At 40.0% G+C, this 17,382-nt stretch overlaps 1 protein-coding gene and 1 long non-coding RNA gene across 8 annotated transcripts in view; one reads left to right on the top strand and one right to left on the bottom strand.

Annotated features, from left to right (window-relative positions):
- The window catches only part of STN1 (STN1 subunit of CST complex), a 32,922-nt gene that overhangs the window by 11,252 nt on the left and 4,288 nt on the right, over nucleotides 1-17,382 (top strand). For all 7 annotated transcript variants that reach the window (XM_020788948.3, XM_020788952.3, XM_072995598.2 and 4 more), the window contains 6 exons: nucleotides 807-902; nucleotides 2,753-2,824; nucleotides 5,119-5,289; nucleotides 5,781-5,892; nucleotides 6,445-6,613; nucleotides 17,036-17,158. In XM_020788948.3, the coding sequence (XP_020644607.3) occupies nucleotides 807-902; nucleotides 2,753-2,824; nucleotides 5,119-5,289; nucleotides 5,781-5,892; nucleotides 6,445-6,613; nucleotides 17,036-17,158 (743 nt within the window). The remainder of the gene's footprint in view (nucleotides 1-806; nucleotides 903-2,752; nucleotides 2,825-5,118; nucleotides 5,290-5,780; nucleotides 5,893-6,444; nucleotides 6,614-17,035; nucleotides 17,159-17,382) is intronic.
- Nucleotides 4,497-17,382, bottom strand: part of LOC110076640 (uncharacterized) — a 29,201-nt gene continuing 16,315 nt past the window's right edge. Inside the window, exons 2-3 of the long non-coding RNA XR_012085636.2 lie at nucleotides 15,239-15,290; nucleotides 4,497-5,156 (exon numbers count right to left, since the gene is read on the bottom strand). This is a non-coding gene — a long non-coding RNA (uncharacterized LOC110076640). The remainder of the gene's footprint in view (nucleotides 5,157-15,238; nucleotides 15,291-17,382) is intronic.

Below are 17,382 nucleotides of genomic sequence, written 5' to 3'. Positions count from 1 at the left end.
GGAAGGCATCTGGGAGTTTTAGTCCAAGAACACCTGGGGACCTAAGGTTGGGAACCACTGATTAATTGTTGCAAAGAAAACATTGTACCTTGTTCTTTAGTAAACTTTAAGAAAAATGCATGCCAGAAAAGTGAATATGAATATTTGTATTAAAAGCTGCATACATGTAATATAGTCAGTTATAAGAAGTTACTTTGGCTTGTAGCGTTTTGTTTTCCTGATTGGTGAATTTAGATACTGCAATGTAAATTTTACATTTATTAATCTCTCTTTATGTATCTGATTTTGGCAGTTTAAAAAAAACACATCCACTTAGACTTCTTAGAGTCTATTGGTGATATTTTATTTGTAATTTTTTTTAACATGGGTGTTGGGAGGGCGGCTGCAACAAAGATGTCAAAGTATAATTTAACTTTGCTAATCAAATCTCAAATGAGAGCGCTCAAGGGGAACTATCATATCACTTGGAAATGCTGAGGAAGTTGTGTAACACAATCCAAAGCATGTTTACTCAAAAATAAGTATCTATTTTATCTTCAATTTTTATCCAAAAAGATACTCCATTGAAAAGGTCCTCCAGCAAATACATATAAGATGGTAATTTAATTTGAAAAATATGTTATTTAATTTTTATCAAGAGATGATATCAGAGATTTATATTTTGGTCAGTGTGTGAAAAAATCTCTGTTGATTTTTTGACATTAATATTGATTGAATAAAACTAAGAGCAGGCACTATAATGTTTTTCAGATGATATGGAGATTAAGAAACTAATACAGACATCTGTATTTTTGTCCCCTTTCTAGGTGTATTCTTTTATAATAGACATCCAATAAGGCAGGTGGATATTCTTGGAACTGTGGTTCTAACTAAAGAACGAGACACCTTTTATACTTATGGAGGTAAGAAATTGTGATTTGTACCAACATTTCTGCCATTCTTAATAGCCATTTGTACCCAGATTTCAATGAACCCACCCTGACTGAACAATTGTTAGTTCAAAAATACTTTTTAGTGCTACATAACATGAACTTTGGCTTTACCGCAAACAATAAAGGGGTGGGTTTTATAAATTAATGGCAGAACAGATGCTTTGCTCACAGGAGCTCCTATGGATTTTCTCAAGGCAAAAACTGAAGAGCTGAATATATTATTCTCCCATGCCTAGGGAGGAATATTTATGTCACTCCAGCACTTAGTGTGCTTCTGCTTTGCACAGTGGCTCTTTGGTCTGAATGCAGAAGCTGTGTCTCCATCATGTTTGCCTGTTTTTAGACATCTTTCCCCTCGTAATCAGCTCAGTGCAGAGAGATCCTTTTGTTTCATGTTATCTTTCAGTGAAGGGGAAAAAAACATTAAATCTGTTACTCCCCCCCCCCCCAATATCTTCTGAATATTCTTTGTTTAAATCTTTTTGCCAAACTTCTCCTCCCTCTTTCCTTTAGCCATAGTCAGGCAGTTAGGCCAAAATGAACTATAGTTTCTACTTACACTGTTCAGCTTCCACTTGTATTTAAAAATGAGGCTGTGCCAGCTGAGCAGCTGACTGGCAAGTGTTACATCATCTAGATGAAGTGCCTGGATCTACTGAACTATAACACTCCTCTGCTTGGACACAAATTGCTGGAATACAAATTGCTGTTTTGCTAAAAATCTGGATTTATGTATCTTAATTGATTTTTTTCCCCGAAGGAAAGATGTTGATTGTTGTGCACTTGGATTGTACACAGTTCATATTCATTATTAACACACGTTTATAAGTCAGTGGTCCAAAAAAACCATGCATCCTGTTGTTGAATGGGATTAATAACTGGTTTAAAGACACAGAAAAAGGAAAAGAATCAGGGCCAAGAATGTTGCAAGTTTATTTATGTTCAAGATGTTTCAGTTGAAGTTTTGGTTGCCCACCTCCTTGTGAGCATCAGGTTCAAGTGGGTACTGAAAAGTGACCACTCAGTATTAACATTGTCCTCGTGCATCCTCCTTCTGTGATTGTTTCAATTTGCGGGTAAACATGGGAACATAGAAAGCTGCTTATTTCTGCTGATTCCATCCCTGCTACAGTTTTACGTACCAAGTTAAGATAACTGCCTGACTTGGCATCTATTTTGAGGAAGATAATCAGTGTTAGATATTTCGAAGGAGGGAATGTGTGTAGTCATTGAGTTTTTGCAGAACCTCAAACACAAAAGGTGGGAATTGGAACTGGGGTCATAAGCAGAAACAGAGTTTCTTCAACAGTAAACTTGAGATAAAAGAGATCAGACAGAACATTGATAATGAGAATAATTTCGCCCTGGAATGGGGAAGAAGCCATATCAATCACAATATAAGCCCAAAAAGCAAGCGTTTTTTTCTCTGAACCAGAGCTTAGTTCTAAATGTTCTTTCCCCTTGGTAATCTTCAGTACCTTCTCAGTGTACAAATACCTTAATCACAGCTGTACAAAGACTGTATGAGAGAATTTTAGAGGATGGGCTGTATTGTGTATTGACCACTTTTTTGTATAGGATTAATCAAGCCATTTCTGATTTCTTGATTTGCTGCAGTATACAAAAGGTTGAAAAAAGGAAAGAAAAGGGGAGGCAACTGATAGAGTCTAAGGTATGTTTTGCTTGTTAGGTTCAAACAAAAAAAGTTGCTAGGCAAAAACAGAGCTTGGAAAAAAAATAAGAGATCTGTGATGTGTGGTTTTTGTCTTCTGGAATGGCAAACTTCCATTGAAAGTAACTTTGTTGCTGCTCTTTTTTAGTGGATGACGGCACAGGTGTTATAAATTGCACCTGCTGGAAAAATTCTTGGGCAGAACAGAAACCTTTGTCAGGTAACATTCAGATCCATGGCTTCTTGCCTTCAGCTTTAGATTTCAGAATATTTATTAGCATACACTGTACTCATGGATGTTTCCCAAGGCATACATAACTTTTCTGCTTAGCTTTTCTGTATTGTTCTAACATAATGTGATTGCTAGTAAATGAACCTCTCCAAGATGCCTTTATTACCAGATATGGTCTAGTCTGGCTGATGTTTCTGTTCAAGTGATCAGATCTGACCAAGTGGACTTTCTTATTGTTACGCCAAATATAATTCCTCCATTCTGCAGAATGAACACTTTTCTAATGAGTGATGTCTTTGCATATACAAGTAGCTACCCTGTCTAGTCTTTGCCAAATTATTTAAGGATTCTTAGATTCTCCAGAATGCAGGGGCATTGGAATCTACTTGCATATATTTTCATTTATCTGGATATTTTCTTCCATTTTTATTTTCTCTTGTGCTCCAGTGATAAGTTCATACTGTATCTAGAAGTTCTTGCATGCTAATAATCTGTAAATTTTGATGGAGTTTAAAAAACTTTTAAATGTGTTTTTCCATGCTTCTGTGCAGTTGACTTACGTTGCTACCCAGAAATAGAGTGGGAGTCTCCTTCTTTTAAGTGGTTGCAGGGTAAATGGGAAGCCAGACTACTAAATGCATTTTTTTAAAATATGCCAGAACAGAAACAGAGATATTTTATGTTATAGACCACCTTTTTGCTTCTTATATTCTTTGTCTAGTTCCTATTGCCACATTCCTTAACTGCTCTTTATTGTTGTCTCAGTCTTCAGTGTCCAGGAAATAATGGGTGTGGTTAAGAAAATAATTTTGATATCTGATGCACTGAAAGTAGCAGTACAATCCTCCTTTAATGTGCAAATGAAGTCTGTTTGTCAATTTTAAATTACTTACAATATGCTGGGAGCCTGAAACTCAAAGTTCTATTCAGTTGTGCTAGGAGTGGGTGGGGGAACAGTTACTAAAGAAGTTACATTTTCTTTCACATTGACTTAGCTGTGAATCTGATGAACACTGAAGTCCACAAGGGAGGCACAGAAGTGTTCAGTAGTCTTTGTTATAATTTATTCAGACAGATTCTTTTTTCCAATTCTGCATTTAGAACCCGTGCAGCCCAGGATCAAAAACTGAATTTTATGTGGTGGATTAATATAAAAGTTCTGTCCACATGCAGTTGAGTGTTGGCAGATTCTAATAGTGGGCTTTTCTTTTGCTTTTTGTAATACCAAAACTTACCGTACTTAGAGTTTATGATGGTTGTAAAATTTTATTTTTATTTTCTCTTTGCATTCAGGCCTGAATGGCAGGACAGAAATATTATTAGTCTGTCATAACAACAGAAATTTGGCTGGCACCCTCGCTGGGTGTTTTTAAAAGCCAGTTAAAAACTTGGTTATTCAAGCAGGCCTTCTCTCCAGTCAATTAAGTCTTTCTCCTTTTTTCTTTTCTTTGCTATTCCATCTTGGTAATCCTCTCTTTAAATTAATTGTTTTAAATTGAAATTGTAATTGTAATTTTATGATTTTATATATTTTTATACTGTTCTGTTTTATTTTGTAAGCCGCCCCCAGTAGACATGGTCTAGAGGGGTGGGGTAAAAATCAAATAAATAAATAAATAAATAAATAAATAAATAAATAACACAGACAGAATCCAGTCTCTTTAAAAATTACAGTATGTATTGTGTTTTGACCCATCATGAGCAAATGTCTGTTCATCAGATAATGAAAGGGACAAGGACAGATATTGCATACAAATAAGTCCAGTGTAGAAAGGAAAGGGTGGTTTATGAGTGGTGAGATAGTAACATTCATCAGTCAGCTGAAGTTAATAAGATAGGTTTGAATGTCCTGGAGCTGCTGATTTTAATAATTAGATATCCATGTGACACAAATGACTGTGATAAAAAAACACCCTGAGAATTAGAGTATGATAGTATGTCATCACAGTAATCTGAGCATACACTCTTGGTTTCAAGTATTTGTACTTTTCAGGAATATCTTATACAGTTACTGTATCTTGTACAGGTTTGTCATAGAGCTGCAAAAGTAAATGTAACACATTGGAAAAGAATGGTGAGTGGAGTCTGAAGACTAAGGGACTGCATCATATCAGAAAGCAACATAATGGCTGTTTACTACTTAGATTTGTAATTATGTCCTGTTCTGCTCCATCACACCATAAGAGAAACTTGTAGTAGCTTTTATTTATCCCCTTATTCCTTATTGCCGGATTGTTGCTAATAAAACAGCACTGATGTGATTTTTTTTTTCTTCTTCACAGATTTCCAGTCTCCTCCCAGTACCTCAGGCAGTCTGGACCTTATGGAACAGATAAGAAAGCTTCAGTTAGCAATTCATCAAAAGACAAGGCTGGAAATTGGTGATGTTGTCAGAGTTCGGGGCTCCATTCGGATCTACAGACAGCAGCGGGAAATCAAAGCCTCCCTGTATTGTGAGCAGTTATTCTTCCACTAGTCTGTATTTTTGTCCTGGCGTTTAATGCTTACATAATTATAACTTCAGCAGCCTGCAATTTCCCTAAGCTTTGCCAAGATTGTTTTTAGTCTCAGCTGGGCCATTTTGAGTCACTGATCCACACCCCTATGACTGCTGCTATTTATAACCGAAAAGACATGAATGGACAATTTTGACAGAGCAAGAAACCAAATTTTTGCCCCAAACGCCACAGACAGCACCAGATCCAAAAATGGTGAAAAAGTTCAGAAATCACCAAAATGAAACAAGCATATAAAACATCTGAATTGGTGAGATCTTCCAAATGCAGTTCCAGAGACTTAAAGGAAAATAGTGGTATACTTCCTCTCCTGCCCATAGATATTTTACACAGTAAATTCCGAGTATTTTACACAGCAGATTTTGACATTTGTATAGTAGTAAATACTTTATTACAACCAACAGATCAAATTTTCATATTTTTTTCAGATAAAGTTGATGATCCTATGTTTGATGTCCAGATTGCAAGGATGCTAGAACTCCCTAATTTGTACAGAGACATATACGATACGTCATTCCAGTTTCCAGAAGAGGTACAAAGGTCAGTTATACGTATATCTAAAGGAAATAGATAATTTGAGATACAAGTTAAGAGGTGGGGCTAGGGCCTGAGTTGCACAGAGTATGGAATCCAGGATGGAGAACATGAACTAAAGGCTCCTGGGTGGCATCCTATGGAAATTTAGTTGGTACAGTGGAGAAAGCATGAAAATGTGATAAGATCAGAAACAGAAGAAGGTACAAAAATATGATAGGAAGAGATGCTAGTGATTTGTCTACAGCTGAAAGAGCTATAAGAAACAATGGCATAACCAAATGTCGTCAGCAAATACATCCAATTATTATCTTGAATAATCGGAAGTCAGAAGGGATAGTCAAACTCTTGACTCTCAAGGACATCTCATTTCGTGGGTTGTTACAAAATATAGTGCTCATGTATCTGGAGAAATTGAAATAGAGCTAAGGAAACAACTGGAGGAGTTAAATACAGCTCATAAATTGATTCATGCTGTGAGGCCTCAAAGCACTAGGAAGCAGTATTGTATCACAATTATCTCTTTCCGTTTTAATTCAATTTATTCTCCCTTAACAGTGGCAGAAGTATAGCAGACATGTTGGGCTCCATCAGTATACTGAGTGAAAAAATAAGAGTCTTCCTGATGCAGAACAAAATTCAGAGCTTCTATAAGCAGGACTTGGAAACAGTGAAAGATCTTGTATCTCTGGTCAAGGATGGAGGTCAGAGTATCAATGCTGAACAAGTGAGTAAAAGTTACTTTGCATGCATTTGTCTTCTTGTCAGGTCAAGTGAGAGCCATGCAGTTGTTGTGAATTTAAGAACACAAAACCTACACCAATTAACAGTATGCTGGTATGCTCTAAACTTTTTATCTCCAGTAAGGAAGAATAGAAACTAATGTGTTAAACCACAGTTAAAGCTTTGATTCTCAAGGAACTGGATGATCAGCTATGTTTCACACATGACTTTAAAGGGAACAGGTCTGTTCTATCTACAGTGGACCCTCTACTTAAGGAATTAATCCGTATTGGAATGGTGGCTGCCAGTCGAAAAGTCTGTAAGTCGAATCTCCATTGACCTACAATGCACTGAAAACCGATTAATCCCATAACCAGTGGTTTTTATTCTATTTTTATTCCATTTTGGTTTTTTTCTGGTCTGTAAGTCAATTCTCTGGCTGCAAGTCGAATCTAAATTTTGCAGCCAGAGAAGTCTGTAACTCGAAAAGTCTGTAAGTCGAGCCGTCTGTAAGTCAAGGGTCCACTGTATAAGAACCAACTGCGGAAATTAAAACATGGCTTTTAACTTCCATTTTAATTTTTGTCAGAACCATAATTAAAAAAAACCTTTGAACTGCAGAGCTGTGTAAGGCAATAGTCCCCAACCTTGGGCCTCCAGACTACAACTCCCAGAAGCCTTCAGCACCACTTCTGCTGGCCAGGATTTTTGGGAGTTGAAGTCCAAGAACATATGGAGGTCCAAGATTGGGGACCACTGCTGTAAGGGATCTTATGGATCATATAATCCAGCCCCTGTCAAAGAAGCACAGTGGAGAATTGAGCTTCCAACCTCTGACTCCATAGCCAGAGACCTAAGCCACCAAGCTATCTAGCAGTTCATGTTAGGAAGCTATTGGTGTATGGGAGTTCACTTGCACAATGCATCAACTGAGTGACAAGACTGGTTGGGTGATTCTGAATTTAATCAAGAACAAGATAATAAGATGGGACCTTCTGTAGGAAATTATGCATGTGTGACATCTGCTCTGTATCACACATTCTTGGACATTCAGAGGAAAAAAAATAGATAGCTCCAATCCTTAAGCTCTAATTAGATTTATTTATAAAATAAATGCTTGATAGAGAGTTAGACCATTTTCCAATAGCGTAAGACTTCTTCATTTCATTGCATTTCTGGTTAAGTAGCAACGTGCTTATAGAAGATTCATAGCATGCAGAGAATAAAGTCAGGAGCCAGATATCCACTTGGTGCAAAGGGAAGTGAAGTTATGTGTATGGCATAAATTGAGAACCTGTGCTGAACTTGGAGAATTATTTCAAATCATTGCTGTAATGAAACAATTAATACTGAATAATGGTACATAGAATATTGAAGTTAGAGAAGAAACAAAATTTTGGCAAATTCCCAGCACTGTGGGAATATATTTCAATCTCTCCAAAACTTTTCACTAAATTTAAGAAATAACAAATCCACCTCCCATTCATAGTGGGTGTTCTGAATTCCTTCCTGGTGGTTGCTTCCTGAGAACCATTTGTTTTTACAAAGTGATGTTTGTAATTGAACTTTAATAAAATAAATAGGTTTGGATCTTAACAAGAATCCTGCTGGTCTGTGGCAGAGGAATATAATATAGAAACATCAAACAGCAGAGGTGGAATTAGTTTCTCAAACCATCTGGCATAATAAGGTAATTCTAGAGAAAGTTGAAGGCTCTCCCAAGCTTTTTGGCTCAGTGAGTTGAGGGCTGTGCACATCAGTTACCATGATAACAAATGAATTGTGTTGCTGTAAAGCAGGCTTGTCCAACCTGCGGCCCAAGGGCCGCATGCGGCCCAGGTCGGCTCATAATGCGGCCCAGTGCAATTTTTTTATTTTTAAAGAAATTCCAAAGTTTCAAGTTACACTGCCGGCACTTGCAGCCGGAATGCGGCCAGGGCATGTCACAACAGTAGAGGGGGAGAGAGGGAAGGAAGGAGTGGGAGGGGAGGGGACAGGGGGCCTGCATGGCTGCATTGCGCCATCCCCGTCAATAGGTGGACCCCCTCCCGGCCCCATAAAGCCACTGGAGTCAAAGCTGGCAGCCTCTGCTGTCTGAGATCGCAGCTGCCGGTAACCGCGCTTGGAGCGGGGCTGCGGAGGATGGCTAGGGCTGCCCCCCCATGCAGCCCAAACCAAATTTATGTGCGGCCCAAACCAAATTTTCATCTTCTAATGTGGCCCAGGGAAGGTGAAAGGTTGGACACCCCTGCTGTAAAGCATAGATGGTATGCACCCATGCCCAATGTCTCTTAGTGATATGAACTCCAGTGCTTCTGTAATCCATCTCGAACATTGGGCATTTTTCTATTCCATATGTTGTAAAAACCTATTTTGCAACATCTTGCGGATCACTTTGCTTGCAATGGGAAATTAATGTACTTTGCTATATACTTTGTTGCACATGGGGAAAATGTGAATATTCCCAACCAATGTTCCCTCTAATTTTCCAGAGCGCTGCACAGAGGCTCTGCCCCCTGCGTGTGGGATTCTGGCTGTGACCAGAAGCAAATGGGTGGAAACACCAGCTCGGCTCTGCATGACCAATGCAATGCTGCATGTCTGTGCACCTTAGAGGGTGCATTGTTCCCAACTCATGCCTATGGCCCAATTGCTACTTCTGTGGACATCTGTTCTTAGTAAATAACTGAACTTCTTCATCTGCATCCCTTCAAAATGTCTACTGTTTAGAGAAGTCTAGTTTCTCATCTTACATTCCCAAGCTTTTTTTGCTGTCTGTATACTTCCTTATTGTACAACTTCAGTTCCACAGCACTTGAGTTAAAACTTCTAACTGAAACAGGGGGAAGGGGGAATCAAAGGGCAAGAAGTTTTTTAAAAATGAAAAACAGCTCTAAATCTTTTCTCATCTGCCTTTTTATTGAATGGGTACAATCTTCCCGCACCAAAGAATGTTGATAGTCTTTGGTTTCTGTTGCTGCATTGGCATTCTCAGAGTCCCTGATAACAAAGCAAGGATGAATGGAAACTTCCAGCATTCTCGGGTGCTTCATTGCTTTACTCTGCATAATTTTATACTAAAAGAAATTGTAGAGAACCTAGACGTTAAATCTAATTCAGGGACTATCTGCTTTGTGTTCCCTTCCTGCTCACCTTTTGCTTCATTGTTTGTATCAAAACTTTTGACATATGAATTCATCTCTTCCCAGTTGCTTGTGAGAAAAAGGAAGAGCAGAATCCCATTTAACTATTAGAGACAGTAATCTACAATATGCTTGTTTCTAGCTGCTGGGTGTAAACACTATTCCATTATCCTCAGTAGGAGGTTTGCTGGAGATGAGGGAATAGAGAAGTCCTTCCGACAGTATTTTGAATAGCTTATCCCTTCTGTGTTAACTGGAAACATTGTATGTTACAATATCTGATCAAAGAACAGGTTGTTATTTGCATAATTTAGGATGCTACCACAGTATATGGCTCCACCTTGAAGGTGTCTACTTCTTTCATTTCCTTAATTTCCATACATAACCAGTTTTAAAAATCATATGTTGTGTTCAGTTTTGTGAGATGAGCAGCAGTGAAATTCTGTGAAATACTCTTGTAATTCCATCCTAGTGACTATCCGATTACTAGTGCAGTAAATCTGTGTTGTCTGTGTGGACTGTTTTTGCCCTTTCGCATGATCCTGTTCTGTAAGTAATCTCAAAGCTAATACTGATACACATCCACCATGAAGCTTTTTGATGTTTTTGTCTATAATCCTGTCAACAGGATCATGTCAGCCTAAGCCTTAAGCTGGGAATCTTGTCAAAGAAGGTAATACAGATGGTCAAATTAAATTCCCTTGCTCTGTATTTGCTGGGAGAAATGATTGCCAGATGTTGCTAGTGAATGAAATAAGATGGCAGAATATAGATCAAATTAAGGTTTAAATTCTGAACCCCTAATCCTGAGTGATGGTCCTCACATATCTGCATGGTTGCTTCTTTGGATTCCTGGACTTTCAGTTGCTTCTTACTTCCTTTGTGAGGGCAAGCATGGAAGTAGAATATGGATCCTCTTCTGGATCTCTTGAATCTGTGGAATCTGAATTAATCCTGTTAGCCTGTCTATTTGTTCTGCAGGTTTGCCACTTCTCAGATAAGCTCTCTATACCTGAAGCAGGCTAAAATGGACTCCTGCTGAGTTTCAAATCCAACAGACTGGAGCACACTCTAGTATAGCAGACGTATTCCTTCTTTTTGCATGCCTACTTTCCTTACGTAGTATCAACTGGGAGATACCATACTGTCTTGTATTTTAGCACCATCTAAAAAAAGGTAAAGGTTCCCCTTGATAATTTTTGTCCAGTCGTCTCCGACTCTAGGGAGCAGTGCTCATCTCAGTTTCCAACCCATGGAGCTAGCATTTGTCCAAAGACAATTTTCCATGGTCACGTGGCCAGTGTTACTTTCTCACCATGGTGGTACCTATTTATCTACTCACATTTTTTTCATTTTGCATGCTTTCGAACCGCTAGGTTGGCAGGAGCTGGGACAAGCGACGAGGGCTCACTCCGTTGTGTGGATTCGGTCTTACGACTGCAGATCTTCTGACCTTGCAGCACAGAGGCTTCTGCAGTTTAATCTGCAGCGCGACCACCATCTAGCCCACACCAAATCATCTTTATTGTGGATGGTTGTGAGAAGACATACTTAGCAAGTATTGGTCGCTGTGTTCCAGCAGTCTCCATCTTCAGAAATGAAGGATGGTAGACACTGGTGTGATTAGTGGCCTTTGTGTGTTTGTTGGTTCTTTTGGCAAAATCTGCTTTCTAAGTAATTAACTTAAGCCATCTAAGCAATAATGGCGAGATCCTGTTGCATTGTTTTGCGTCAGTGCAACTTGGGTGACGTGCCAGAAACATTTAATTTATTCTAATTAAAAGCTTCCTATCCCCCTATTTTAGATTCCAAGGCTCTCTTGGGCTTACTTTCCCTCAGGATGCTTTGAGAACCTTAGGATGAGGGAGGTGGGAGCCTTTAAAATTCAAACATTACAACAAGATTAGTGGTGGTGATGATCTGGTGGCACCTTTTGACTTTTAAAGGCTCTCAGTCTTGAGGGGCAAAACAGAACCCAAAGGAGCCTCAGAACCTAAAACAGGGATTAAGAAGGTTTTAATGAGCCTAAAGTAAATGTTTCCGACACTTGATCTGAATTGCGCTGGATGTAAGGTTATGCAATAGGATTTTACCCAGTGTGCTGTACCACATAATACTCTGTAATTTTTTTATTTTTTGCACAAAGTGGTTGGGGTATTAGTTTATGGATTTGTTGTTTGGTTTTCAGTGCTGAATTATCTCTGCATAGTACAGAGCTGAAATGCTGACATTTTTTAAAATTAGCCATTTAAAAATCCAGGAAAATGCAAAAGATGCAAAATCCATTAAGAAAGAGGGCAGGGGTTAGAGTGGAGAGCATTTGATGATTATTTTGACTCCAACAGAGAGGTGTTCACTTAATGAAAATCTTCTATACAGACTAGACAAATTATTCTTTGCAGAAAGAGATGAGGAAGTGGGTTAAATTATATGAAGACAAGTTTTATAACATGCATTATTATGAAGGAAATACATTTATTATGAGAGCAGCTGACCATGGCGCATCAATTTGCTTGGGTAGCTGTACAAACGTTGGCAATACATGAAAGGGATTGCATTGGACTATGCCTTCTAGCCTCATTACTCAGGAAATTCTGTGATTATCAGAATTAATTTTGAAAAGTAAGAATCCACACCTGACCTTTCAAATCCATTCTGTAGCATTTCTTAGCAACAAATGAGGATACATTTATGCAATTATTGTAAATTGCATTTGAGAGATGAGTGTCCTGGACAACACTTAGAAAGGGAGCAGAGATTTGGAGAATCTGAAAGATGGAGCTGTGACTAACAGTTGGTAATAAAAGTTATTAATGCTTGAGGAAAATTATGTTGACATCAGTAGAATTTGGCGGCATTTCAAAAGTAAGCAGATTTATTATGGCATGGTACATGAAATGTTATCATAGATTGGTAAATTACATGCATATTAAAATACATATATGGTCTTTAATATACAGTGGTGCCTCGCACAGCGAGGTTAATCCGTTCCGGATTAACCTTCGCTGTGTGAAAGCATCGCTGTACAGGAAGGAAAAAGGCATTGGAATGCATTAAAGTTAGTTTAATGCGTTCCAATAGCAGCTTTACTCACCGTACAGCGATGCTTTTCCAATGGCCGGCAGCCATTTTTGCACCCTCCCCTAGCTTAACAAAGGCACGAAAACACTGCGCGCGGCCATTTTGGACCCGCCGAACAGCTGACCGGCGGGTCGCAAAGCGAAGGTCGGTAAGCGAAACGCTTACTGACCTTCGCTGTGCAATTTTCAGCCATAGAGGCCATCGCTCTGCGATCGCATTAGCGATCGAAAAAACGTCCTCGTAGAGCGAATTCATCGCTCTATGGGGCGCTCGTTGTGCGAGGCACCACTGTATACACATCGGGGGCTGGGAGAGCTAGGAAACAATGAGGCAGAAAGCCCATGGAATGTAAATGGTAGGAGCAGATACTGTATGGTAATTGTGTTTTTTTGATCTTTGCAGTACTTCCATGGTTAAGCATTTTAGTTATCTTTCATCTCATCTATAGCTCACAAAGGACTGGGAGAGCAAAACTCAGGACCTTTGAATATTCTAAACTTTTACAAAGTTGAAAGAGTAGCATATACTTCTGTAGGAACATATGGGTAGGCTGCAAAGGTTTGTATGCCTACCCCATACCTTCAAAGCAGAATGCAAGATGACAGCAAGAATATAACCAGACAGCCTGGTTATATCCTCTCAGACAGGAAAACTGAAGAGATGAGACGGATTGGAAAAAAATTGTTTTTCCTAAGCACATAATTCAGTCAAGTGTTCCTTAGGTTAGTCCAAAGCATTTCCGTAGATTTCAGCTAGTGTACAATAGGGTTGCATTTTTTATAGGAAAATGGATAAAAACCTAATACGTACAGTTATTCTGTGGTCATCAGTACATTTCCTTTCCCCTTTTCTAGTGATTTCTTGCTTGTGTGTTCTCACCAAATCTCCTTGTAGAGATCCACACAGAATATACTGCACTTTGTTTTCTATGCCACAGAGAGGATCAGTATAGTACAGTGGTTAAAGTGCTGGACTTGGACCCAGGAAGTGCAAGTTGAGATAACCCCCCAGCCAAGAGACAGTCACACATCTCCTTGCAACCTAACTTACCTCCAGTATTACTGTAAGCATGCAGCATGTCTGGCTATTCTGAGCACCTTGAAGGAAATATAAAGGAATGTAGCCATTATGGCTGAAATCCTGTGCTGCCAGAAAACTGGTGATGTTACCAGTAGAAACTGAACACTCTGTGTTCGATAAATCTGTCTCAGGACTCCCATGTAAGCACATCATGTTGAAGCTGTGAAAGCCATGGGCTAGAAAACGAACACTTTTAATTACACTAGGATGACATGGCCAGTGGCAGCAATTTTTGGTTGCTTCCTCCTCCTGCCCTGCTGATGATTTCCCCATTGATGATTTCATTAGCCTTCTGTGGACATAGTTGGCGTATAAACGACTGAGCATACAAGATGACCCCAACATTTCCACTCATAATCTAGCATTCGTTATATACTCTCCATATAAGACTACCCCTCCCTCTGCCTTTTACCCCGCCGGAGGGGCCAAAGAGGGAGGAAAAGGAAAGCAAGTTTCTGGGGCGGGCTACCAGCTGGCCCGTGGCAGAGGCCAGCGCCTGCTTGCTTGTCCAGCCTCCGGAAGTCTCCTCGGGAGCGCGGCATCAGGGCAGCGCTGGCTTGTTGCAGGCGTTGTTTGCTTGCCTGCTGCAACAGATTAGCAAGCAAGCAAGAGAGAAGCTGGCAAGCAAACGGCACCTGCAACAAGCCAGCGCTGCCCCCCTTGTCGCCAGCGCTGCCGCCGCGCCGGGCTCCCGAGGAGACTTGGTAGCTCACGGGGAAGACTGAGGCGGCGCTGCTGCTGCTGTTTTCTGGGAGGTCAGCTGTGTCGAGGAAGTGACTGAGCCGGTGGGGACCGAGCTCCGCCCGCTTCCCAGACTGGGCTCGCCTCTCCATCTGCTTCCTGCTGGGCATGCGGCTCCTGAGAGCCGGAGCTACCCACTGCCTCCTCGGGAGTAGAGGTGACGCCTCCTCTTCTTCCTCCTCCTCTTCCTCGTTCACCTCTCCTCTTTCCTCCTTGCACTACGTGCTGCCCGCTTTGGGTGCACCCGGTGTATAAGATGACCCCCCCCACTTGGAGGCATATTTTTCAGGGCGAAAAAGTCGTCTTATATGCCGGCAAATACGGTACATACAGAAATGTCAGAGCTGCCTAGAAGCCAGTGGCTGAAATTCTGTTACTGTTGGCATAATACAAAGTTATGCTTGTGGGAGATTGCAGGGCATTATGCCCATTGCTTCACTAGGTATGTTATACCTCTGTGGGGTAGTTGCTGATCCAGCCCTCCCACCCCAAGAAAAGCTAATCTTTTCTTTGTGGCTTTTCTTTCTGCTCTTCTTAGTTCTTAGGAAGTGCAAAGAAAAAAATAATAATTGATATCTACTTACACCAGTATTTGTCTAGCCGTTCCCAGTTGGGTGAAGAGTTTCACAAGACCTCCTGTGGAAGAAGCAAGGAACTGTTTCAATTAAACTAAGAAGGCTTGTTTCTTTTTTGCTTTGGGGCAGGGGTTGAGAAAGAAAATGGGAACATCTTGCTCAGTGAATACTGTGCTGAGAAGGAGAATGATGTCAAAGATTATGATCCTGCTGAACAGGGGCAAAACAAGAGAAGGGAGAAGGAATGGAATTTTTAAATATGTAACATAGATTGCTTTCCAGACTCTGAGCTGCTTAGGACACTGGTCAGATTTCCTTGCTTGATCTTCATGTACAGCTGTAGCTGCACTGAATGTATGCTCAATTGCTTTGTGAACTTGCTTCTGCCTTGGTGCCATTACTGCTACCACATGTAATTTTGAGTTACCCAAGTGCAGCATCACAACAATATTTCAACTAATGAATAAGGTTAATAAAACATGTAGGTGTTTGAATTCTCAAGAAGCTCTTCTCGTACACTTCAAGCAGACATCATGTGTTGTAATTTTTTTCTTGTCAGCTTTAAGAAGTTTGTCATCAGTAATTCTGTTTCAGGTGTTATCCAAGCTGTGCTTCATGTCAGCTTATAAAGGGGGCTTCCTAATTAAACTGTCTTCAGATTGTATTGATGTACTAGACGAAAGCAAAACTCTTTCTGTTGTCTCTTCTATTTACTCTTGAGTTCATTTCATTTTGCATACAGTGGTGCCTCGACTTACACCCGTTCCTACTTACAATCATTTTGAGTTATGGACAGCTCCGGCTGCAAAATTTTGCTTCTACTTGCGACCGGAGCTTTCACTTACAAACAGAAAAAGACAGGGGGAAAAGGTGGGAAATTGAAATTTCTAACTGTAGGTGGTGACGAGGCTGCTTCTTTGTAGCTCTTTCACCCCAGCAGTTAGAAAGTGTGTGTTGTTCTCAGAGACTTGGGACTGCCTAGTTTCTGCTTCTGAGTGAGCGTGTGTGTGTTTGCAGGGAGGCATCGGGCTGCATGGTAAGGTGCTGCTTTCTGCTTTTTAAAAACTGTTCTGGGTATTTTTGCAGCATGGTTTTGGGCTGGGGAGTTATGTTTCTGTACTGTGATGGGTCTTGGGGGATTTGTTCGTTTTTTTCTCCCCATTTCCAATGTGTCTTGGGGGGTTGGTTGCTTTTTGGGGTTCCCCCCCATTTCCGATGGGTCTTGGGGGGTTTTGATTGCTTTTTTGGGAGGGTTCCCCATGCCTGATGGGTCCTGCATGCTTCCCTTGCTTTTTCCTTTGTTTTCTCTACATTTCTGACCTGCCCCTTTGTTATCTGTGCATTTCCAATCAGCTCTGTTTGTTTTCTGTGCATTTCCCATGGGTCTTGCATGCTTGATTGCTTCCCCCCCCTTCGGGAATTAAGGGATTAAATGTGTTTTCAATGAGTCTTGCAATGATTTTTTCGTGATTTTTTTTCTTCAGCCAGAACAGATTAATTGCATTTCAATGCATTCCAATGGGAAATGGTGCTTCGACTTATGACCGTTTTGAGTTACGTCCATTTTCTGGAATGGATTATGGTCGTACGTCGAGGCACAATAGCAATATACTGTATTACAATGGCTAAAGTGATATTTGCTTGATTCTTTTTAGTTTAATAGGCAAAACATTTGCTGTTTGGAGGGGAGAACCCATGGGTGCTTTTTTACTCTACCAGACCCAAATAACCAATCCAGAAATTCATTTGATTTGCAGGCCTTCCTTATTTAAAGATGCATTTTCTTATGTATTTCTTTACACTCAGGTGGATTCCAAAACAGATCTCTCTTCTAAACTAATTAGAAATTCCTTCGCAGAAGCAATAAAGGTGCTGCAGAATATGGGTGTTCTTTTCCAGAAATCAAGGAATCTTAAGGACATGTATTATGTAAGTCCCAAAAGCCTGATTTACAAATGGTATATACATTTAATTTTTAAAAATTTGTTTGGACTTATATCCCGCCCTTTTAGTCAAGCAGCCACTTCTCTGGGTGGCTTCCAGAAAATAATAAGAGTAAACAACAGAATTTTAAAACTGAGCATATAAAAATAAAAACCTCTTACAGAACCTCTGGCCTAATGTGAAAAGGAACCACTTCCCAATAGAAAAGA

The sequence above is a fragment of the Pogona vitticeps genome, chromosome 3 (genome assembly GCF_051106095.1).
Source record: "Pogona vitticeps strain Pit_001003342236 chromosome 3, PviZW2.1, whole genome shotgun sequence".
Taxonomy (NCBI): Eukaryota; Metazoa; Chordata; class Lepidosauria; order Squamata; family Agamidae; genus Pogona; species Pogona vitticeps.
The sequence above is the reverse complement of the archived record's forward strand: the minus strand, read 5'-3'. Positions and strand labels throughout refer to the sequence as shown.